General features: G+C 38.1%; 1 protein-coding gene across 1 annotated transcript in view; it reads right to left on the bottom strand.

Annotated features, from left to right (window-relative positions):
* Window positions 1-1,701: 1,701 nt before the first annotated feature.
* LOC140467277 (diphosphoinositol polyphosphate phosphohydrolase 1) overlaps window positions 1,702-26,229 on the bottom strand; it is a 78,960-nt gene continuing 54,432 nt past the window's right edge. The window contains exons 3-5 of the mRNA XM_072563530.1: window positions 15,025-15,069; window positions 4,972-5,056; window positions 1,702-3,930 (exon numbers count right to left, since the gene is read on the bottom strand). Coding sequence (XP_072419631.1) covers window positions 3,737-3,930; window positions 4,972-5,056; window positions 15,025-15,069 — 324 coding nt within the window. The 3' untranslated portion in view covers window positions 1,702-3,736. The remainder of the gene's footprint in view (window positions 3,931-4,971; window positions 5,057-15,024; window positions 15,070-26,229) is intronic.

Below are 26,229 nucleotides of genomic sequence, written 5' to 3'. Positions count from 1 at the left end.
CCCTCCTGAGTTCCCTCTTAAGTATACTTCTACTGCCTTTATACTCTTCCAAGGATTCACTCGATCTAAGCTGTCTATACCTTACATCTGCTTCATTCTTTATCTTATTCAAACCCTCAATTTCTTTAGTCATCCAGCATTCCCTATACCTACCAGCCTTTCCTTTCACCCTAACAGGAATATACTTTCTCTGGATTCTCGTTATCTCATTTCTGAAGGCTTCCCATTTCCCCTTACCCCACTATTTAGTTTTTAAGCCCTTTCTACCACCCTGGTTAGATAATTGGCTGGAACACTGGTACAAACATGGTTTGAAATATGGGGTCTGACTGATCGAATGGTATCCCTACTTATGATCCAACCTGCTGGTACTACTGGATGAGTCAGATCCAAGAATAAAACTTTGATACCTTTTTGATTTAGTGAGTTAATATGAAGTATAGCCACTATGAATATTCACACAAGGCTGCAGATTTTATTTTGCAGAAGTTTATTACCCCCAAATTTTAGAAAAAGCAAGCTAAACATAAAATACATAAATATAAAGCTTCAACCAGACTCCTAGAACTATCCATTATAGAGATATGTATATATTAGAAGTCTTAAAGCATATAGTATAGTTTGCTTCAGTATGAGTCACAAATGGTGCTGAACATTGATAACTTTCCCTCTATTATAAGGGCAGAAATAAATCAGCTGAAGATGGTTGGGCCTAGGACACTACCCAGAGGGAACTCCTGGAGTTCAGATAATTGACCTCCAATAACCATAACCACCTTCCTATAAGCCATGTATGACTTTAACCAGAGGAGGATTTGTCACCAATATCCATTGATTTCAGTTTTGCTACTTTATTACCAGGGCTGAAGGATCAGAGTATGTGCAGAGATTTGGAACTATTCTCCTCACAGCAGAAGAGTTGAAGAGACTATTGGAGAGGTACTTGAATGGCTTTGATGGAGTAAATAAGGTGCACCTGTTCCTATGACAAAGGGGGCAATAAGTGGAGGACACAGATTTATGGTGACTAGCAGAAGAACCAAAGGAAAGATAAAGACATTTCTTTTTAAGAAGTTGCATCTTGGATCTGAAAAGGATGGGGAAAACAAAGTTACCAATAACATTAAAAAATGTATTCTTGAAGGGAAACAAAATGGGGCTGGGGCACTAGGAACAGGATGAACTGGATAGCTAAACTAAAAATAAGCCATTGGCTGAATGGTCTCCTCCCACGGTGTATAATTCAAGGATTCTGGAGTGGGCATTATGATATGATCATGTGGAAGCAATTTTTTTTCACTGCCACTTGATCAATGATGCCAGGGCTCGTACTAGTTCCTAATCAGTATCAGTTTTTCTCAGAATGTTACAATAATAGTAAGCATAGTTAAGAGCAATGTATCTTTATTTATCAAGTCAATAATTGAGGTATGATGCAGGTGTTTAAGTGTGGCATTGAGTACAGCACACCATAGCAGTTTGACATGCAAAGTTTTGATTTTAACCTTGAAATCTCACCTTGAAGTTTAGCTTCAGACCTCAGATTTAAGATGTAAAACAAAAGAACCAGCAAAAAAAAATTAATAAATATTTTCTTCACTGGCACAAACTAAATATTTTGGTAAGACATCCCCTATCTAAATTATAATAATACGATTGCACTTCATAAATAATATGACAAAGAAAAAAAACAGCACTTGGTTTCTGAAATACTGGTGAGTTTTTATTTGTTGGCACAGGTTTATTACAATCTTCAATCTCTTGCCTTGTTTGCATTACACTCAAGTCAGGGAAAATAAGATACTTCCTCCAGTGACTGAATCTCTTCAATTGTTGTATAAAGGTTGTATTAAAATGTGAAGGACAGGATAATTGTCTTATATCCCTAACAATATTGACCATTGTAAAATCTAGCAATTATCCCTTCCGTCTAAGGCTTTACACAGGAAAGCACCAAAAATGGCATGTATACACAGTGCATTAATTGCAGATAAAAGTTGAAAGCATTAAGTGGTCATAATCGACAGATTCCATTGGCTTTGCTTCTGCATAAGATTTTCATATCTGATCTTCAGAATTACAATGCAGCTTTAAGATTGAGTTCTCAACTTTACATTGACTGAAACTTCATTTGTCACATAAGTACATACCTGAAAATCTGCTAGAGTGCGAGTAAACAACTAAATAATAGCTGTCATTTTTAAATATCACTACAGAATAGGGCAATGCTTTAGTGGAAACTTAGTTTTCTGACGTTGCTCCAGTTTGCTTTAAACCCTCTCAACTGAGCCAGGGATTCAAGTCTTCTTCACCTGTGCACAGCAATTGTTCTAGACTTTCAAATTTTCAAACATCTTAAAAAATGAGATTGGGAAAGTTGCAAAAAATAATTTGTACAATGATGTTAGTCTTCCACAGTACTACACTAGTCAACATTTATTTACACTACTTTTAAACTGACTGAACTAGATAAAGGGATATCTGTCTGGTTGTGACGAATTTCAAAAAAATAAACGAATCTCTCTATTGAGAAAAGGGTTTTATCTCCAGCAATATTTCTTTCTCCACTGAGATTATGAGGTACAATCTGTTGTTAGCTCGCAGACTGTACAAGATTTGAGAACAATATTCTATGGTGATCTGAGATTTCTGTATTGATTAAAAATAAAACTAAATCAATTAAATAGGCTGAAATTATACTGATGATCAACAGCACTCATTTCAAAAGAAACAGCGTTATATTTTTGTCTCAGTAAAAAAAAAAAGAAATATTTTTTAAAAAGAAGCAAGTGTAATGTACTGGTAATTCTTGTTCCACATTTTACTCATCCAAAATTGGAATTTAAAAAAAAAACAGGTTATGCAGTTGGAGTGCTTAAATAGTATACAGTGTCATTTTTAAATTGCAAGAACAAAAACACAATCAGAAAATTCAAAACACTAAATTCTCAGCTCTGTTAAGACCTTGAATTGCCTGCAAAGAACATCCTTTAACTCCAGTGTAGGATGGAATAGGGAGTATAGTGGAGATTAGGAAAAATTAAGCCAAGACACAAAAGTGTATTGATAAACTGAATAAAATCCAAAGCTCCACAGACAGTAAGACCCAATATGCATGGCTTGAACTTGTCTTACATCATGTAAAATGCTTTAAAGGCCTTATTCAGCAGTTTTTGTACAAGCTAGCAAAAGTACTGTGATGAAATTTGTGTCACGAATGTTATTCCAAAAACATCAGGTCAGTGATCAATAGTTCCATTGCTTCCATCTTTTTAAAAACGTAAACAGCAGTTGTGCAGGTGATAAAGCTGGCAAAAAAAATTTACAAAAGCTATATATAAAAAGTTGCAGAGAACTAAAATCGATACCCATTTGGCACCCAAACAATATCCCTAGGTTGAAATCCAAGTCACCTCACAATTAGCAATTCTATAGGATAATACCTTGGGGACAACTGGATGTAACACTGGTACCTTAATTTCACAATCCTATCAAAAATATACAATATCTAACAAAAAAAACTTACTAGTTATGGCTTTGATCTTCAGCACTATATTTTACATCACAATATAAAGTATCGTTATCAACATTGCGCAGATCTTCATGCAAAATTTATTTATACATGTACAATGTATAGAAGCAAACTAGATCAAACATTCTTTCACTGAACATGTTTCAAGTCCATGCCTTTGGGACTCGATGTATGATAAGACAATTACTGTGGAGCTCCTCTCAGTCATCTAATACTCGATACTGAACTCTGATTGGCATATGTGGAGGCCTTTTCTTCAGATAATGTTGCAACAACAGGAGTTCCGTTATTTGCCAAATAGCCTTGTTTGAAGGTTTCAAAATACGACGCCTGTACAGGTTTATGACACTGAAGAACTTTAATGGCATCATCTATTTTAAACCATTCCCTTTTTCTCCCTAAATAAAATGAGAAAGATGAAACATAGATGACTGAGTACTTTGTCTCTTCCCCCATCTTCCCAATCCAGGGGTGTGCATGTGCATAGATGCTGTAGCATATGTTCAAATTAACACAAACATTTCTTAAGCATAACTTTGAAGGATTAAAATGGCTCAACAGATCTGTAGTACACAATACATGTAATGTCTGAGACCTGGAAACTTCAAGTAGACAAATCCCTTTGAACTCTATTAAATTAGTCAAGTACAAAACTTCATATCTAAATATGATTAACTGGAACACAAAGAAAAATAAAAATAAACTGAAAAATGTGTTAACACAAAACACAAATCAACCTTCATTCAAGTGAAGTTGCTATGGCTCTGAACTTGAGTAATAAAGGGGACCATAGCTGCTAAGAAAAACAGGTACAAGACTAGGTACAAGACTAGAAAGTTTGTCACAAGTTGACTTCACTGTCTCTTGCATTTAGGTTGCCCATTTAAGTTATGTTTATATGGATGAGGAGAATGGGAAAAACTGAAAGACAAACATTGGAACAACATGGTAACAAGACTGGCTCCATAGGTATGCTTAAGAGATTTTTTTTGTGCTCTATGAGGCAGAGATACCTCCTATAATAATCTAAACAATATTGAGAGGGGCACGGAGATCCAATTATTCTGGCCATCCTTGATCTGAACTATACAGATCCGTAAAACCATAACGATCATGAGGCACACAGTAAAAATGCAGAACTTAACAACTGCACATACAAACCTAGTTTATGTTCAGTTGGTAATCTAGTCCAAGTGATACAAAAGCAATCCCAGTCTATATATATATATATATACACATACATACAATACACACACACACACACACACACACACACACACACACACACACACACACACACACACACACACACTCTATATACAACTGAGTCTTTGGGTAATGCTACAGAATCAATGCAATACAAAATTAATGGATGAATTTTAGTTCCTGTCCTAAATAGACAAGGAATCGTACAGATAATAAACAAAGTTTAATCTTACCAATATTAACGGAATCTTCCCAGTCTTCTAACACCTCTGTTATTACCAGAACATATACATATGTTCTATGCTTCCTGTCTCGATTCTGAAAAACAATACCGTCTTATTATAACTTTACAAATAGCATGCACTAATTATAAGACATATAGAATTTAAGCCAAGGAAATTGTAACTTTTCACTTTTAAAATGAATGAACAACTACTATAGAAGGTGGAGTTGATCAAATGTGGAGTCATAGAGTAAACACCTCCTTCAATTTGCCATACGAAGGAATAAACCTCTACATTTTCAAACGTTCATTTCCTATGGAAAAGTTGATTAATCATTATTGAAAAGGTTAAGGGTGAGAAACGTTTTGCAAATTGTGGAGCAGCACAAAATCAGCCCCACAATTCTTTGTTACAGTTTGCTGGCTGATTTGCATATTACAATAGCATTGAACATTAGTTTATCAGAAAAGTCTATGTTTTGGTCTTTCACCCATTTCTTGCTTTTGCTTGAACTATTTGGATAGTTCCTCCCAATTCTATTGGCTATCATTGTCAATGGACTTTCCCAGGTACACATTTTAATACATAGATAACCACAATTGTTTGTATTATCTTTCGCCCCAGCTATCTTTCTGGAAAGATTTTTATCTCTGTCACCAACTGCATTTCATTTACCATTAATTTTCATTAACGCTTCTGGAAAATGTCCTCTATTTACTTCGGCGTTCTTTTTGTATTGAATTCAAAGTGCAACATATTTTCCTGTGCCTCTACTCACATCATCTCATTCCACATCTGAAGCTCTCAGCTTTGCTCCCACTCTACTGGCTTTCAGATTGCCATCAACACTGGATGAAGGTTTGCTTGCTGAGCTGGAAGATTTGTTTTCAGACGTTTCGTTACTCGGTAACATCTTCAGTGAGCCTCTGGATGAAGCACTGGTGGTGTAGCCCGCTTTCTATTTATATGTTTGAGTTTCCTTGGGTTGGTGACGCCATTTCCGGTGGTGACACCATTTCCTATGATGTCATTTCCTGTTAATTTACTTAGGCTGTGATAAATAGGATCCAAGTCAATGTGTTTGTTGATAGAGTTCTGGTTGGAATGCCATGCTTTGAGGAATTCTCATGCATGTCTGTGTTTGGCTTGTCCTAGGATGGATTTGTTGTCCCAGTTGAAATGGTGTTCTTTCTCATCCGTATGTGAGGATACTAGTGAGAGTGGGTCATGTCTTTTTGTGGCTAGTTGATGTTCATGTATCCTGGTGGCTAGTTTTCTGCCTGTTTGTCCAATGTAGGGTTTGTTACAGTTCTTGCAAGGTAGTTTTTGAATGACATTAGTGTTGCTTGTTGTCTGTAAAGGATCTTTCAAGTTGTATGTTGGTGGATTTGTGGGCTACCATGATACCATCAACATGGATTTCAACACCCAGGATATCTTTCTTTGCTTTTGAAGACAATCTGCTTCTCTTTCATTCTAATTTTTAGATTTATCTCCATGATTTCAATATTTCCCCAGATTAACTGAGATTTTAATCTATGCTACCCTACACAATGAAATTGGTGGATACCAATTTCAATTACAATTAATATAAGCAGGGAACATAAATTCAATCTATGACACAGAAAGCGAAGAGTAGAATTGAGAATTTTCCACTCAATTCAGACACTGGTAGGAGTTTGGAATTTACGGTCTTAAAATGTTGTGGAGTTATAAACTCAAAATCTAAGCACATGACCATAAGACTTAAGAGAATTACGCCATTCAATCCAATCAGTGTGCTCTGCCATTCAGTGAGACCCTGGTTGATTTGATAACTAACTCCAATTTCTTGCCTTTTCCCCATTAACCCTTGATTCCCATACTGATTAAATCTGTCTCCCAGCCTTAAAAAATACCCAGCCTCAACCACCCTCTGTGGTAAAGATTTCCAGAGAAAACAAATTCTTCCCCACCTCTGTGCTACTCCTTATATTAAAGATTATGGCTTCTGGTCACAGATCCTCTCATAAAGGGAAACAATCTCTCCATATCTATCTGTCATGGAGTCATATAGCAAGGAAGCAGACCCTTCAGTCCAAAGTCCAACTAGTCAACACAGACCATGTTTCCAAACTAAATTAGTTCCACCTGTTTGAGGGGGCCCATTTCTCGCTAAACCTTTCCTATTCATTTACTTAGTCAAATGTCTTTTATATGTTGTAACTACCTCCATCCAACACTGCTTCTGGCAGTCGATACCACACACTAACCACTCTGAAGAAAAGTTTCCCCACATGTCCTTTTCAAATCTTTCTCCTCTCATCTTAAAAATATGCTCCATAATTTTGAACTCCCCCACACTAGAAAAAAGAACTTTGCTGTTCATCTTATCCATGCCCCTCATGATTTTAAGGTCACCCCTCAACCTCCTATGCTCCAGTGAAGAAAAGGTCCCTGCCTATCTGTCATATTTTAACATTTCAAACCTTCCATTCGGGGAAACATCCTGGTAAATCTTTTCTAAACCCACTCCAGTTTAATAATATCATTCCTATAACAAGGTGACCAGAACTGCATACAGTACTCCAGAAGAGGCCTCACAAACATTATGTACATCCTTTTATGCCTCATCTCATTTGCCTTCACTGTTCAGACTTTTTGAGTAAATGTGCTAAATGCCTTAACCATCCTGTCTACCTGAGGGGCAAATTTGAAAGAATTAAGCATCTGAACCCCTAGGTCTCTCTGTCCCACACCACCCACCCAGGGCTCTACTATTACACGTATAAGTCCTGCTTATAATCTCAACCTTGTTCATTTCACCAAAATGCAATACCTTATGTATTTATCCAAAGTAAACTCCATCTGTCACTCCTTAAACTAATGACCTAATTGATCAAGATCTCTTTGTAATGTTAGATAACTTACAGTCCACTATACTACCATTTTTTGGTGTTGTCCACAAACTTAACTCTCATCCAAATTATGTATATGAATAGCAAAAGTGGACCCAGTACTGATCCCTGTGGAACACCACTAGTCACAGGCCTCCAGTTTGAAAAACAACCCTCCATCATCACCCTCTGTTTCCTACTGTAACGCCAATTTTCGTATGCAATTGGCAAGCTTATCCTGAATCCCATGTGATCTAACTTTACTAATTAATCTACCATGCGGAACCTTTTCAAAGGCTCTGGATGTGGTTTACTCACTGAGCTGGAAGGTTCATGCTGAGACGTTTCATCACCATACTATGTAACATCTTCAGTGAGCCTCCAGGTGAAGCATTGCTGACAATTCCTGCTTTCTATTTATATGCTTGGGTTTCTTTGGGTTGGTGATGTAATTTCCTGTGGTGATGGCATTCCATCATGGCTAGAAGCATGGCATTCCAACTGGAACTCTATTCGACAAACACTTGGACCCAATTTACCACCCCCTGAGAAAAAGAACAGGAAATAACATCACCAACCCAAAAAATCCCCAAAAAATATAAATAGCAAGCAGGAATCATCAGCAATGTTTCACCCAGAGGCTCACTAAAGATTTAACCTAGTATAGTGACAAAACGTCTAAACATGAACTTTCCAGCTCAGTGAGCAAACCCATATTCAGAACCTCAACATGAGCTACAAATCTTCTCAAAACTCGCTTATCAAAGGCTTTACTAAAGTCAAAGTAAACAGCAGCTCCCACTCTGTGCTCAGTCATTTTGGTTACTTCCTCAAAAAATTCAATCTTTTAAGTTTGAGAGATTCTATTTCCTTTGCACAAAACTATGCTGACTATCCCTAAGCATTCCTTACAACCCCAAATGCATGTAAATGCTGTCCTTCAGAATGACCTCCTAAAGCTACTCACCACTGATGTCAGACTCACAGGCCTATAATTCTCAAGCTTCCTTAAATTAGCCACCCTCCAGTCCTCTAGCACTTCACCGTGGTTATAGATGATACAAATAAGTCTGCTAAAGGACTTGCAATTTCCTCCCTAACTTCACACAATGTCCTGGGATACACTTAGGGTCATAGAATCATATGGATGTACAGCATGGAAACAGACCCTTTGGTCCAAACCGTCCATGCCGATCAGATATCCCAACCCAATCTAGGCCCACCTGCCAGCACCCGGCCCATATCCCTCCAAACCCTTTCTATTCATATACCCATCCAAATGCCTTTTCAATGTTGCAATTGTACCAGCCTTCACCACTTCCTCTGGCAGCTCATTCCATACACATACCACCCTCTGCGTGAAAAAGTTGCCCCTTAGCTCCCTTTTATATCTTTCCCCTCTCACCCTAAACCTTTAGTTCTGGACTCCCCGACCCCAGGGAAAAGACTTTGCCTATTTATCCTATCCATGCCCCTCATAACTTTGTAAGCCTCTATACGGTCACCCCTCAGCCTCTGGCGCTCCAGGGAAAACAGTCCCAGCCTGTTCAGCCTCTTCCCATGGCTCAAATCCTCCAACCTTGGCAACATCCTTGTAAATCTTTTCTGAACCCTTTCAAGTTTCACAACATCTTTCCGATGGGAAGGAGACCAAAACTGCACACAATATTCCAAAAGTGGCCTAACCTATGTCTGATACAGCTGCAACATGACCTCCCAACTCCTGTAGACTAGATTAGAGTGGTACTGGAAAAGCACAGCAGTTCAGGCAGCATCCGAGGAGCAGTAAAATCGACGTTTTGGGCAAAAGCCTTTCATCAGGAATACAGGCAGAGTGCCTGAAGGGCGGAGAGATAAATGAGAGGAAGGTGGAGGTGGGGAGAAAGTAGCTTAGAGTACAATAAGTGAGTAGGGGAGGGGATGAAGGTGATCGGTCGGGGGGGGGGGGGGGGGGGGGAAGGTGGAGTGGATAGGTGGAAAAGATGATAGGCAGGTAGGACAAGTCATGGGGACACTGCTGAGCTGGAAGTTTGGAACTTGGGTGAGGTGGAGAAAGGGGAAAGGAGGAAACTGTTGAAGTCCACATCGATGCCCTGGGGTTGAAATGTTCCAAGGTAACTCCTGTACTCAATACTCTGGCCAATAAAAGAAAGCATACCAAACGCCTTCTTCACTATCCTATCTACCTGTGACTCCACTTTCAAGAAGCGATGACCTTGCACTCCAAGGTCTCTTTGATCAGATCCCGGAGATTTATCCGCCTTCATGTTTTCTAAGACCTCCAGCTCTTCCGCTCCGTAATGTGAGCTTTTTGCATAACCAACTCCTTGAATAAATCTTTTATGTTTCACTAAGGTTGCTTCAATCTTCTATACTCCAATGACTATTGTCCAAGCTCTCCTCATATGATATCATCTATCAGCCCACCGAACCTTCTTTGACCTGCCTTCTCAATGCCTGTAAATCTTTTCTTAGATGAGGGACTCAAAACTGTTCTGTTTTCCAGCTGCAGTCTAACTAGTGGGAAGTGGTGGAGGCTGGTACAATTACAAGGCATCTGGAATGGGAATAGGAATAGGATGGGTTTAGTATTTAACTCACAGCCACATCACTTCCAGGTACAGCTACCTTGAAGAAATTCTGCTACTCTACTTTTACTCTTCCTCCTCCCCCTCTTCAGCATATATTAGTTCTGAAAAAGGGTAATTGGACCCAAAATGTCAATACTGCTTTCTCTCTATAGATACTGCCAGACATGCGAAATTTCTCCAGCAATTTTTCTTTTGATTTTAGATTTCCAGCATCTACAGATCTTTGTTTCTTTAAAAAGAATTTTCATACTTTTACAGCAATCTTGCGTTTAACCCAATGGCAATGGTGCTAGACATTTTGAACTTTCCCAGGCCATATCAAAGAATGACCTACTTTCTTTAGAGACTGCACTGGCTCACACAAACATATACACATTCAAAAGGATGAGAAGTATAAATTTCAACATTCCCACCACAGATATTTCTTTCATTTGCAAACATTAACCCAATTCCCAAGATGCTAGACATTCACAAAATAGAAACTAATGGTCATTCAATTGACATGGAATCCGTGCAATTAACACTGATGTCTTTATTCACAACTTAAAATCAGAAACGGTCATCTGTACTCTAAAAAAATGAGAAAGCTTAAGGTTTGCAACACTTCACTTCTTCATCACTTCCAGATCATTACTCTTTCTTAGAAATTTGCCAAATGCATCAACTGTTTATTTCCTTATTAACATACACGTGCCTGGAATTCCAACAGCTATTCAATGGGAGACACCTATTTAACTGCACTTTCTCCATTTTTAACTATTTTCACTGCTCATAGCACAGTGTAAGTGGGCCTATTCTAGAGAAACCAAAAGTTGCACAGGATTTGTAACTTACCTAATATTTTCTCCCCACTTTTCAAAAATGTGTCCACAGAACACAAGGCAGACATTAACTGATGTAGTAATTAGGAGTTCTACACTAAACATTTGTTGCTTTCCACCCATACACTATTTATGGTAATCTCTAATAATCTGCTTTTCTCTCCTAAATGGATGTGTCTATTGCACTTCTAAACACTTGGTTTAATTGAACATTCAGCCTTTTTTCCACCAATTAGAACATTCACTCGATAGCCTCCCGATCTGGCTTTTTAATTTGTTATTTCATATTTATTTCACACACATTTCCTACAAAATAAAATTAAGCTTGGAATGTTTAGCTTGGGTTTTACTTTTGTGTTCCTGCCACTATCTGTTCTGGAGGTGATAAAACATTAGCACGATGTTTAAAATTACTTCACTAAATTTGAGAGGGGTTAATACTGGAGACTAGTATACTTCCCATTTTTGGCATCCTGTGCATCAGGATTCTCTTCAGATCAGCTACAGCAATTCTTTATTGAGTGAAATGGCACCTCTTCTTTGCTTTAAAATAGCAAGACCAACAGAATTGCAAAAAAGCTAGTGTGGAAACAGGCCATTCAGCCCATCAAGTCCACACTGACCCTGCTAAGAGCATCCCTCCCAGATTCACCCCCTCCCTCTAACTCTGCATTTCCCACGGTTAATCCACCTAGATTGCATTTCCCTGGATACTATGGGCAATTTAGCATGGCTGATCTACCTAACCTGTACATCTTTGGACTGTGGGAGGAAACTGGAGCACCTGGAGGAAATACGTGCAGAAAACAGGGAGAATGTTCAAGCTCCACAGAATAACCAGAGGGTGGAATCAAACCTGGGTCCCTGGCACTGACAGGAAGCAGTGCTGACCACTGAAGTGCCATGTTCCCACTTTATATGCCATAGCTGCATCTGATCATGAAACATCCACTCTCAGTGATCACTGCACAGATTTTCCTGAAGACCTGCAGTCTCTAAAATAGACCACTAATTAAAGTCTAAAGGTTTTATGAGTTCTTGCACAGTGGACAGTGGACAATGGACAATCTCTAGCACATTTTACAAATTATTTTACACAAAAGCTGGCCAGAAATGAATTATTTATCCTAAAAATGAAAGACCAAGGTTAATCTATTGAGCCTTATTAAGTTTCTAAAGTTGGACCTTACGTGGCTAAAAATGTGCTTTAAAGATGTTTTTTCCATTTAAACCAAAAAAGACACATGTACAAGAATGACCTGATTAATTCTGATGTTTCCTGAGTTAAATGAGAAAGAAACCTTTAGAACAGCATATGTCTGACGATAGTCATCTCTATATAGATTGGTGTTTCTAGATCATGAGGGACAAGCAGAAATGATAAATTGAACGATGAACTCAATCTATACTTTGGATAAGCATTTATTTGTACCTCATTATAAAATAAATAAACGCAAATAATGTATTCTAAAATAAATACAAGAGAACAATGTTAAATATTGGCAATCATGTTGAAAGATTCAATTTCTGCAACAATTATGGCAGTATCAATTTGTTTGAAACTGAAACTGTTCATTGTTCTACATACCTATTTACCTGCTGGACATCAACAGGTTCAACTTTATAACAAAAGTAATGACAGCCAAAATGTTTCTGGACTGTTTTCTAGGATTATTATTACTTAGTAGAAATAAAATCATTGAAAGTACTAAGAATTAAAACATATTCTTGTTTCTGTATCTTGAATGATCCCTACATTCAGAGCTAAGATTTTCATTTTTTGAGTTGGGATGGGATGGGTTAAAGCCTCAATTCTTTGTAATATGCAAACCAAATGTTTACACTTGATCTATAAAGAAGTGAATGCCAAATGATTGCTGAGTCTTGGTATTCATGCATCTTTCTCACACACAGTTGTAAAAAATCCTGTATCATATTTTAAGATCAAATTTAAGATACTTCTAGAAAGTAATTGCATCAAGTTGTGGCCAAATCTTTGAAGGCGGCTGGACAGGTTATTAAAACAGTCTGAGGAGCATTTACGATTGTAGGCTTTATCAACAGAAATGCTGCACACTGAAGCCAGGATGTTATGTCAAACATGACAAAATACTGTTGACCCTATAACTAGAGTAGAAAGGACTTGAACGTTGAAGTGTCTACAGAAGAGAGTTGCTGTAACAGATGCAGCATTACAGGATTTGTAGCAGTGGGAATAAAACTAGAGAACCTGGAAGTTTTCCTTGGAGAATAGGTGGCTATGAGTGGGATTTGATGGAGGCATTTATAATAAATCAAGAAGTTAGAGAAATAAAGTAAAATCTGTTTTCAGTGGCTGGAGGACTAATACTTTAATTCTGTGTCCCTTAATTATTTTTCAAAAGAAGCAGAGGTAACAAGAGGATTTTAAAAAAGTTAACAAGTGGTTAGGATTTGGATGCACAGGTTGGTGGATGCAGATTCCACAGTAGCTTTTTTCAAAGGCAACCTGAATAAATATTTGAAAGAGAGCAAAATTACAGAGACATGGGCAAAGATTGGGAGGGGTTTGTTCTTTGAAAGAGACACTGTCGATACCATGGACCGAAAGGCCTTCCTTTGTCGTATACTCTTTTTCGATTCTATGCATTTTGTTTTATATATGAAGATTGGTACAACCTGGACTATGTTTAGTGCTACTTGTGAATTCCTGTGCTGTTCTTGGAACATTGTTTGTGTTAGATTCAGTTCTACTTTTAAATAAATTCAATTGTTCCTTCAGAAAAAAGGAATTGTCCTGGGGACAAAGTGGGGAAGCTTGAATCTGTTACTATACTACACAGTCTCTCCACAACTCACTTTATCCATCTAATCTGTTCCATGGATTAGCCTTCAAAAATTCTACTATATGAATGTCCACAAAGACAGTACATGCCCAATCTAATACTGGTCTGTGTATGTTCTTTCAGAGGTGTTTTAAATCAGCATTTTTAACCAACAGACTTTCCTTCCAGAGGATTGTAAATTGTGACGCCTTCACCAGGTGGATACAGTTGATATCATTTTCAACTTGTATATACCATGTTAAGGTTTGACAGTGACTTGCCCAACAATTCTAAAAATCATGAACCTGCCATCTCAAATGGCTAGTGCACATTTCAGTTTAATCCAGAAGTGCGTGGTGTATTTCCCATATCAGAGAAACGTGGGATAAAGGAGCAGGAGTAAGCTATTTGGTCCTTTAAGCCTGCTCTGCAATTCAACATGATCCAAGTCAGTACCAGTTCCCACTTTCTTGCCATATCCTTTGATCCCTTTAGCCCTGACAAATATATCTATTTCCTTCTTGAAAACATTGTGTTTTGGCATCAATTGCTTTTTGGCATAGAATTTCACAGGTTCACCACTGTCTGGGTGAAAAAGAATTCTCATTGCTGCCCTAAAAGGCTTACCCTTTATCCTGAGACTGTGACCCCTGGTTCTGGATCCCGGTCAGAGAACATCCTTCCTGCATCTATCCCTGTGTAATCCTGTTAGAAATTTATAAATATCTAGAGATCTCCCTGTAAAATTCTAACGAGTGTATGAGGGAAATGTTTGATTATGAACTGGCTACTTTTAATTACCTGCGCCTTTACCATTTTTCTCTGAACCCTGATCAGTTTTCTTCTGGTCTATTGTGAGCAATATTGCCGAGATCAAATTTACTAGTCTAGTATAGAATATTTATTAAATAATTTAAAATAATGGTCTATTGGGACAATATCAACTGTTCACTTTAAAACAGGAGCTTACCTCAAATATTCCTACTAATCTTCCTAATGTCCCTTTGACTCCAGCCTGCAAAATTAAAAAAAAAAGCATTTTACAGTTCAGAAATTCCACGTTTACTTATTTCAGAATAGGCTTCTAGCCCTTTCTGATGTATTACCTAAAACCAATTTTCCTCTGTAAAGACATACAAAGGGATCTTTGCTACATACTTCAGAACAATAACAAACAAGTTATTTTTGCCTTTAAATAGTTAGAATTACATTTAACAAAATACAGCAAGAAATTCTGACAAGCAATAAAACAATGTCACCAAAAGGAGCTTGAAGATTCAAGAACTCAGGTGTCAAACTTACTGCCTTATGTGATGATGAAGTAGTGAAGCAGGCAGAAGCTCAAAAATTATTTGATTACATAAAACATAATAATGTCTCATAGCAACGAAATTTACAGCAAATAAATTTTATTGTGTCAGTGTTCACCAAGAAAAATGCTATTCTGCTAACCCCATTTTTCAAAACCTGGTTTGTCACCTTGGAGGTTACGGTACTTAAGTCTTAAATGCTTCTATCCAATCAATAGCATTTTCCGTTGTATACTGAAGAAACAAAGAATGCTTAGTTGCACATTACAGTACAGAAGAATGCAAAAAAACTGGAATACAATTACATTTTTCTGAATGCTTGCTTAATTAATTTTCCAGCTTTAGTCCAATATTTTTGTTCTACCATTCTAAACAAATGAAGATTTATCAAGGGTGCCATAGTGCTGCACAACTTACAAAAGGAAGACAAATTGATGAAGAAATTGATTTAGGCACAACAACAAACAACATTTGTTTGCAACCATCACCACAGCTTCAAACTCTTCCCTGAGACAGTAGACTTGTCTTTGCGATCTATGGTACACAAGACAGGCTGTTGCTCGTCTACCACCTGCTGCACAACAAATGGGACAATTCCTTCTACTGAAGGGACAGTTAATAAACAGTTTTCATTTCTGTGCATACTTTCAAGCTATTCTAGGCCTCATCACAACAGGCAGTCTACATAACGGATTCATTGCCTTTGGACAGAGAAAATGATGCAGATTTAATTTGAACGCATAAAATTATAAGAGGCCTCAATACAGTTGATTTCAAAGAACTCTATTAGCAGAAAGCTCAATAATCAGACCATACATCTAAAGTAAATGGTGGAGGGACTGGAATTGAGGAATTTTTATTACACAGGTGATGATGGGTGCCTGTAATGCACAAACTAAAGAGTGATAGAAGTAGAAACCTTCAACTACAAGTGAAAAGTACTGAGATATGCAACTGAGATATGCATCCTAGAAAGTTGCTCACCAAGAGCTGAAAGGTTGGATAACACTGGAAAGCATTTTATTGATTGGTACAAATACCATCAGCCAAATGACCTCTGTGCTGTAGATCTTCACACTGTTGACAATATAGAATTAGGGCTCAGCTTATCAATAGGCCAGATTAATGTACATCGACTGTTTAGACTCCATAAAAATAATGCACATTAACAGCAATTATGATATCCTGATTATGCAGTCAAACAAAGCCTAAAAAGTAAGTGCTAGGGTGGAGTGGCTCTTTGTGACCAAGACCAAAGAAGCAGAATGCAGAGACTTAAGCAAGCTGCCCTCCCATTTATCCAACCCAAACTTTGGGTCCGCTATGTAGATGACACCTTTGTCATCACAAAACAGAACAAATTAGACAAAACATACAACACCATCAACAATATCCTGACAGGCATAAAAATTCACAAAAGAGGAGAGTGACAACAGACTCCCATTCCTAGATGTGACAGTTGAACGTACAGTTAACAGAGAGCTTCAAACCAGCGTCTACAGAAAAACAACAAACACAGACCAAATACTTAACTTCAGAAGCAGTCATCCCAACACCCACAAATGAAGCTGCATCAAGACATTATTTCCATGAGCTATATCACACTGCATCCTAGAACTACAGAAAGCAGTAGAATACCCAATTCCTCAGAAACAAACCCAAACAAGCAGACAATACAACCAAAAACTATATCCACATTACCTTACATCAAAAACGTATCAGAAATGACTTCCACACTATTCAGACCTCTTGGCATCATGGTAGCCCACAAACCTATCAACATTCTTAAACAGCGACTAATTAACCTAAAGGAGCCATTAGATACCACCAGCAAAACAAACATCATTCACAAGATACCATGCAAGAACTGTAAAAAAACATGATATCGGACAAATTAGCAGGAAGCTTGCCACAAGGATACACAGAGTCATAGAGATGTACAGCATGGAAACAGACCCTTTGGTCCAACTCGTCCATGCCAACCAGATATCCCAACCCAATCTAGTCCCACCTGCCAGCACCTGGTCCATATCTCTCCAAACCCTTCCTATTCAAATACCCATCCAAATGCCTTTTAAACGTTGCAATTGTACCAGCTGGTCACCAAATGACACGACCCACTATCACTAGTTTCCATACAGACAGACAAAGAAAGATGCCACTGTGACTGGGACAACACACATCCAAGGACAGGCGAAACAAAGACATGCACGAGAATTTAGAGAGATGGCATTCTAACCAGAACTCCATCAATAAACATATGGATTTAGATCCCATCTACCTTCCGTTGGAAAAAAGAACCGGAAATGGTTTCTTAAGGTTGGTGATGTCAAGACCTATAAATAGAGGGGCAGGACATACCACCAACGCTTCACTGGAGACACTCTCTGATAATGTTACCTAGTATGGTAATGAAACGTCTGAAAACAAACCTTCAAGCTCAGCGAGCTAATTCACATAATTACTAAGACCTAACTTCTGCTACAGTTCTTGATTTAATTAAAAACCATTACAGAAGAACTGTAAGTCAGAACACCTGTCCACTACTCCTCCATCTCAGCTCTAAGTGTTCTGCCTACTTCGGCACGCTAAATGGAAGTGTACAAGTACAGTTGTGTATTATGCTCAGTAATAATGCAATTACCATTCTAGATGTGTATCATACAAGTTGAACTGTAAGAAATATGAACAAAGGAGCACAACAATTTTCTCATTCACAATAAAATATAAAAGTGGTGTAGCACCTGTAGTGACTAAGTTGGCAAACTTCTGTCTTGGAACAGGCAAAGAGCCTCCACTAACCTTTGTCAAATTCCCAAGTAAAAGCTCCAATTAAACATTAGAAGCATCGTTCACATATCTTCATTGCATACAATTTGTCCTCTTTCACTCTGTCTCCTTCTTCAATATGAAGTGGCAGTACTTCAAAATTCAACTACATCCAAATACAGTTTGAGGTTCTAGAGTTATGATTCTTCTTTCTGGTGACTAACCTCATGGAAGACAAACCATACTTATTTTTGCTCAGAGGTCAGCTATAGTATTCTGAAATTTAACAGTCCCATAGACAGACACTGTCAAATGGTAGGTAAATGTGAGGTTAGGATGCCAAACCAGTAGGAGCCAAGGCATTCAGTGGAATGAGTGTTTAGGATAGGTGGGTAGTAAAGTGGTGGGGTGAAGTGGCTCTTCACACCTAACACAGAGCTCCAGCAGTGGGGCAAGGTATTGTCTGAAGGAGGAAAGACTGAATCCAGTGATGGGGAAAGGAGGTGTGGGGGAAAGGAGTGCAGAAATTGGCATGGGGGTACGGTGAATTTGGGGACGATCGGGTTAGATCTAGAGTGAGAGGAGTGGTCAGGTCCTGAATTATGGCCGTTCTTTTAGGTGGTGGTAGAGAATGAGGATGTCATTCAATCGTGAGCCTATCGAACGGTTACTCAGAAGTTGAACTCATATTTAAAAGTTACTCAAAAAATTGGACTGTATTTAACTTCTGTATTATACACTGAGTTCTCAGATTTAAATGAAATACTTCGGAGAATTCCAAACATAGGGGAACTGCACAGCATAATCTTCAATTTCCTGGGCAATTCTTTCAGAGTCTGCTATGAAAGCAGAGTGGAGGACACACCCCAATATCAATGGTGCTGAGGTGGAGGTGGTCAAGAGCTTCAAGTTCCTTGGCGTAAATATAACCAATCTGGCCTGGTCCATCCACATTGGTGCTACAGTCAAGAATGCACACCAATGCGTCTACTTCCTCAAAAGGCTAAAGGAAATTTGGCATGTCCACAATGACACTTACCAATTTTTATAGATGCACCATAGAAAGCATCCTATCTGGATGCATCATGACTTGGTATGGCAACTGCTCTGCCTAAGACTGCAGGAATTATAGAATTGTGAACCCAGCCTAGTCTATCATGAAAATCAGCCTCCCTCTATACTTCCTGCTGCCTCAGGAAAGCAGCCAACATAATCAAAGGCCCCACCACCCAGTTATACTCACTTCCACCCTCATGTTGGACAGAAGAGACAAAAGCTTGAAAACTTATACCAACAGATTCAAGAAGAGCTTCTTCCCCACAATTAAAGACATATGAACAGACTTCTTATACCATGATGTACTTAAGGTATAGTTTGTCGGAATAGTATACAAAACAGTATTTAATGTATCTTAGTATGTGACAATAATAAATCAAACCAAATGAGGATTCCACAGGAACCCAAATGCACAATTACCATCTCTGCTGGAAAAATAAATTATCCAGCTATCAGAAAATCCAGAACCTTACGTATAGATCATTAAAATATTTTATTGCAGTACCTGATACCAGGCATTGGGTGGCATGCAGTAACTGAGTACAATTTTTAACATACAGGCTGATATTTAAAAGTTATTCTGAACTTGGAAATCCAAGATCTATTTCAAGATTAGAGCTTTAAAATCTGAATGTTTTACAAAGGGAAGACTGAAACATTGTCCTGAGTTGTGGAGAAAGAATTAATTAAGAGCAAAGGACAACATGGATAAATTTTGATTTCAATTTGCTAGCAGTGTTTAGCAAATGTTAAAAGAACATTTATTCATACAGGATTAAAAAAAATTCAAAGCAGTACTAGCCACAGCAGCATAATTAAAATGTGATGCAATATTACTGTTTCCACTGAGGAAAGCACCAATTCCTCAACATATCTCCTCCCATCTCAAAGATAAATGGTAATCAAATTACTTAAGACAAACATAGGAAGAGGAGTAGGGCATTCAGCCACTTGAGCCTAGCCCACCATTCGATGAGTTCATGGCTGATCTGTGGCCTAACTCGTATACCTTAATACTTTTACTTAACAAAATATTATTTCAGAGCTAAAACTAACAAATAATAGAGTAATAATTGCCATTTGTGGAAGAGAGTTCCAAACCTCTACCACCCTCTGTGCAAAAGTGCTTCTTAACAGAGTTATAGAATCTCCAACCGAGTTCATTTTTATCTATCTTATCTTTTCCTGTTAATAACTTGAGGACTTCCATCAGATCGTCTGTTAAGGAAATCCTTTGTCTAGAAGGTTCTCTCTCAAAAATGAATTAATTTCAATTGTATTGTTGGAACAATGTAAAGGAAATCATTTGTGTGCGTTGACTAACTGACCGTAATACATAATCTGATGTGTGACTTTTGTTATATTTTGCAGTACTACCTATTGCTGACATCCTAAAAATGACGTGACAACCTGAAGTACAACTCAGGGCCTACCTGCATGCAAACTGCATAAACAGCATGCAATAGACAGAAGAGCAATCCCGTAACTAACAGGTCACATCTAAGTTCTGCCATGTCATGTCCAGTCATAAATCGTGCAGGACACAAACAACTCACTGGAGGAAAAGACTGCATAAAGATGCACCTTCAATGATGGGGGACCCCGCACAGTGCAAAAGCGAAGGCTGAAGGATTTTCAGCCATAACACTTCATCTCAACCTTCGCCTGAAGGCCTCAGCATCACAAATGCTAGCCTTCATCATTCAATGGATTCTACATGGTATCACAAAATGGCTGAAAGTATTGTATACCACAAGAAATGTCATAAACCCCATTCAACATTTGAGCAGCAGTACCGAAGATACAGACTACAAAACTTGCTGTATGCCTCCCTAAGTGGATTCAGTACACTAGCTGGGAAGTGAGGGTGACTGGCCTTGACATCATGGCAGCACTTAACAGTGCGCATCAAGGTGCCCAAGCTAAGATGGAGTCAATGGGAATCGGGAAAACTCCTTGGTGGTGGAAATCATATTATTACACCATAAGAAATAAGAGCAGAAATTAGGCCATTTGGCCCACCAAGTCTGCTCTGCCATTCTGTCATGATCTCCTTGGCAATCAAGATCTTATCTATCTCCGTTTTAAATATACTCAAAGACCTGGTCACAACAGCCTTCTGCGGCAATGAATTCCACAGATTCACCACTCTTTGGCTGAAGAAGTTTCTCCTTATCTCCAATCTAAAGGGTCTTCCCTTTTCTCTTAGGCTATGCCCTCAGGTTCTCGACTCTCCTGTCCATGGAAACATCTTCCCAATGTCCACTCTGTCCAGGCCTTTCAGTATTCTGTTAGTTTGAGTTAAGATTCCCACCCATCCTTCTAAACTCCATTGAGTATAGTCCCAGAATCCTCAAACATTCCTCAAATGTTAAGCCTTTCATTCCTGGGATCATTCTCATGAACCTCCTCTAGCACAAATGAAGGTGATTGTGTTTTTTTGAAAATCAATTATCTCAGCTGCAGGATATCACTGCAAGAGGTTCATGGGGTAGATTTTTTCTAACCAATCTATTCAGAGATATTATGACACACCTCTAAAGTAAGTCTCCTTGGACCAACCATCGTTAGCTGCTTCAATTACTTTCCTTCCACCATAGTCAGAAGAAGGGACAATTATTGATAGTTGCACAATATTTTGCAGTACTTACAACTCCTCAGATACTGAAGCATTCAGCAAAATATATACAACTATTCACACTTAGTTGTCAGATATTAACTAGTTGATCAGATCTCAGATATGCAGTAAACAGTTAATTTTGTATGTATTTTATGCACGTGCAATCTAAACCTTTTGAGTTTTTCTTTGCTTCCATCTGCACACTATTTACATGTTAACAAAAACACTGCTAAATCAGTAACTGTACAGACCTCTGAAATTCCATTAGCCTTTTAGAGTCATAGAGCCTTTTACAGTACAGCACAGAAACAGACCCTTCAGTCCAACTCATCTGTGCCAACCAGATATCCCCAACCCAATCTAGCCCCACCTCCAGCACCCAGCCCATATCCCTCCAAATACTTCCTATTCATAAACCCATCCAGATGCCTTTTAAATGTTGTAACTGTACTAGCCTCCACCACTTCCTCTGGCATTCCATATACGTACCACCCCCTGCGTGAAAAAGTTCCCCTTAGGTCTATTTTATAACTTTCCCCTCTCACCCTAAACCTATGCTCTCTAGTTCTGGACTCCCCCACCCCAGGTAAGAGATGTTGTCTATTTATCCTATCCATGCCCCTCATGATTTTATAAACCTCTACATGGTCACCCCTCAGCCTCTGACACTCCAGAGATGGTATTTACATAGAAGCTCTCCGTTCCATTTTGCACAGGCAGTACGCAAAAAAACTTCAATTCATGAAAATTGGATAATTAGCATGGGGTGGGTGAAGTCAAAAATCTTTTACACAATGGTAATATCTAGTCAGCACGGACGAGTTGGACTAAAGGATCTGTTTCCGTGCTGTACTCTAAAAGGCTCATGGAATTTCAGAGGTCTGTACAGTTACTGATTTAGCAGTGTTTTCTTTAAGCTCATTATTCTATTAGTCTGTTTTAAAATCATATGTGGAAAATGTCAGAGATCTTAAAGATAAATTGTACCAGGTCAACCAATATAGATCAATGTCAAAATAATTTTCTCACTTACACTAGTGAATAGGTTAAACAATGGTAGAAAAGAAACCATACATGCAAAGTTTAATGGTTTAAAATACGCTTGTTTTCTCCAGAAGCTGTAATCAAAATTCTTTTAACATCAATGAATCAAATGAATAATCATCATTGGCCTCAACCAGTTTTATGTTCTAACATCAGTTTGATTGCACTGGAAAGAAGTGCTGTGATGTCTAACTGATAGAATTTTGAGATTTTCTTCATTTGTGCTCACAACCAAAATGCCAGAATGATTTCTTGGAGCCCTGTTTAAAACAAGGCCAAAACTGTGTTTTTTGTCTCTTACTATGTTATTTACAAAAATGACTTCTTTAAAAATCCAGGGCTTAATCTTTCAATGTTAACACCCCAGATTCTGCCAACACCCCAAAATACTATATATTTTCTAAAGTCCAACAGGAACAGAGATTACACATTTATTCAACAGAAGTAATTGGAGAAGACTGAAAACCTGCTTATCTTTAAAAGTTCAATGAAAAGCCATCATATTGAACTTTGTCATCACTAGACTTCCTGAAATTTATGATTTTCCTGTTTTCTGGTCTCAAGTTATGAAGTTCCAAATCTGCTGCCTTACTACCACTTCTTCTAAAGAAAAGGTTTTTTTTTCAGACAATTAAGGACTTTGCTAATTGATATTTTAACTGTTTGCAAAAGGAGAAATCTGTTGAAAATGCCCGACAAATTAAAGACATCTTCAAACATTTGTTTATTAAGGAATCATCTATATGCTCATGTTTCTCTTCCCATTGTCTTATCATTCTATTTTATGAACATGCTATCAGAACTCCTCCAATTTCCTGCCTTCATTTTTGTCCCAGTTAAGTCATCACATGTATCTGGACATACTATCAACTCCTGCTCTAACTCATCCTTGACCAGACTCAAAAATGGAATTCCTTATCTCTGCCTTTCTTTCATTTTACTTTTGGAAGTAGTTGTGAACACCGTTTGATTCATCTAATCATCTTTCCCAATTTTCAGCCTGAGGTAATCCTATACTACGCCATATTAAGAAAATTAGATAGTGGGAATGGCTTTAATAAAATAAAATAAAATGACCACTTTGGTTAACCATTCTAATTGGCAAACAGACTGCAGCAGTTTCACAAGGCAGTTCACCACCATCTTCTCTACAGCAACTAGGAACAGGCATTAAATACCAGCCCAGCCAGAAGCACCCACATCCTGCAAATGATTTTTAAAAAAATCTTACTACTGAATACATAACAATCTTTTCAGGACTGTCTCCAGTTTAATAATATCCTTCCAATAATAGGGTGGCTAGAACTGGTCACAGTACTCTAGAAAAGCCTCACCAAGGTCCTGTACAATGTCAACATCTCCCAACTCGTATACTCAAAGGTCTGAGCAATGAAGGCAAGTGTGCTAAACACCTTAATTAGCCTGTGATACAAATTTCAAAGAATTATGTATCTGAACCCCTAGGTCTTTCTGTTCCACACCATCCAGTGCCTTACTGAAAAGTCTTGCCTTTGTTTTTACCAAATTGCAATACTTCGCGCATTTATCCAAATTAAACTCCATCTGTCACTCCTCAGCCCACTGACCCAACTGATAATCTCTCTTGGTAATATTAGATAATATTCTTTACTGTCCACTATGATATCAATTTTGGTGCCATGTCCAAACTTATGGACCATGTTTCCTATGTTCTCATCCAAATCATTTAGATGAATGACAACAAATGTGGACCCAGCACTGATCCCTGTGGAATACTGCTGACCACAGGCATCCATTCCTAATATCAACCCTCCACCATCATCCTCTGTTGCCTACCAAAAAGCCAATTTTGTAAGCAATTGGCAAGTTTACCCTGAATCCCATGTGATCTAACTTTACTAATTAGTCTACCATGCAGAACCTTAATGGCTTTACTAGAACAACTTCTACTGCTCAGCTCTCAATCTTCGTGGTGACTACCTCCAAACATTCACTTAATTTGTGAGACACAATTTCCCTTGCACAAAAACATGCTCACTATCCCTAATCATTCCTTACACCTCCAAATGAAAGTAAATCCAGTCTTTCAGAATGATCTACAACTTACCCATCACCATGTTAGACTATCAGGTCTATAGTTCCCAGGCTTCTCCTTACAGCCCATCTTAAATAAAACTAAGTTAACCACTCTCCAATCCTCTGACACCTCACCCAGTGGTTACAGATGATTGAAATATTTCTAAGGGAACAAAATTTGGATACACTTGATCAGATCCTGGAGATTTATCCACCTTTATGTTTTCTAAGACCTCCAAGCACTTCCTCTCCTGTAATGTGAAATGCTTTCAAAACCAACTCTTTGAAGGATCTTGTATGTTTTAATGAGGTCGCCTCATTAAAACCTCTTCAATCTGTTGATCCATTTTTTCAAACTCTTGTATCTTCTGCCCAATTTAAGAGGGTGGAAGAGTATATTACCAGGATGGTAGGAGTCTTTGATTATGTTGGCTGCTTTCCCAAGGCAGTAGGAAGTGTAAATGGGATCAAAGGAAGGAAGGCTGGTTTTCGGGATGGACTGCGTTCAGAATGCTCTTATCTCTTGTGGTCTTGCGCAAAGCAGTTGCCACACCAAGCTATGATGCATCCAGACAATATGCTTTCTGTGGTGCACGTTTAAAAATTGCGAAGAGTCATTTTGGATATGAATTCCCGATATGCACATTTCTGTGGGGAGGCAGGGACAAACGTATAACTGAAATGGTTCTAACTTGGCAATGTTGCAAAGATAAGCGTGGACTTGGAAAGTAACACAATCAACAACTTAAGGATGCTGAAGCTAACAAGTCCATTAGAATTCACAATACATTTCCCTTTAAAAGGAAAAACTGAAAGCAAAATCCTGGGCTAAATTAGGTAGATTTAGTTTTTGATTAAATAAGGTTTTAATTGCATTGTGAAAGTGAATATCTTATTTATTATGCAAGGGACCAGATAATAGAACACATCCATTAAATTTAGTGGAACAATTAGTGTCATGGTATACAATGTCCATCAGTTGCAAATCTATTCAAAACCTGAAGACAACAGATAAAAGCAGCTTATGCAATTTTGGAATTTGTATAATAGGAAGATGCTTGACTGATAACAGCTTCTAGTGCACTTCACATAACAAAAACGGGACGATAGCAAACAAAACCTGTCACCAAGCCACATAATTGTGTAGAAGTAGGTCTTAAGGACCATTTTGAAAAGAGGAAAGAGGAAAATGAGAAGGATGGATTCAAAGAGGGAAATCCAGAGCTTCAGAACCTTTTGAACTAAAGTGCAGTTACTGAAATTGCAAGAGATAAAATTCAGGGATGCTCAACATGCCAGATGGGATACAGATATCAAGGTA

The sequence above is a fragment of the Chiloscyllium punctatum genome, chromosome 45 (assembly GCF_047496795.1).
Source record: "Chiloscyllium punctatum isolate Juve2018m chromosome 45, sChiPun1.3, whole genome shotgun sequence".
In the NCBI taxonomy this organism is placed as follows: domain Eukaryota; kingdom Metazoa; phylum Chordata; class Chondrichthyes; order Orectolobiformes; family Hemiscylliidae; genus Chiloscyllium; species Chiloscyllium punctatum.
The sequence above is the reverse complement of the archived record's forward strand: the minus strand, read 5'-3'. Positions and strand labels throughout refer to the sequence as shown.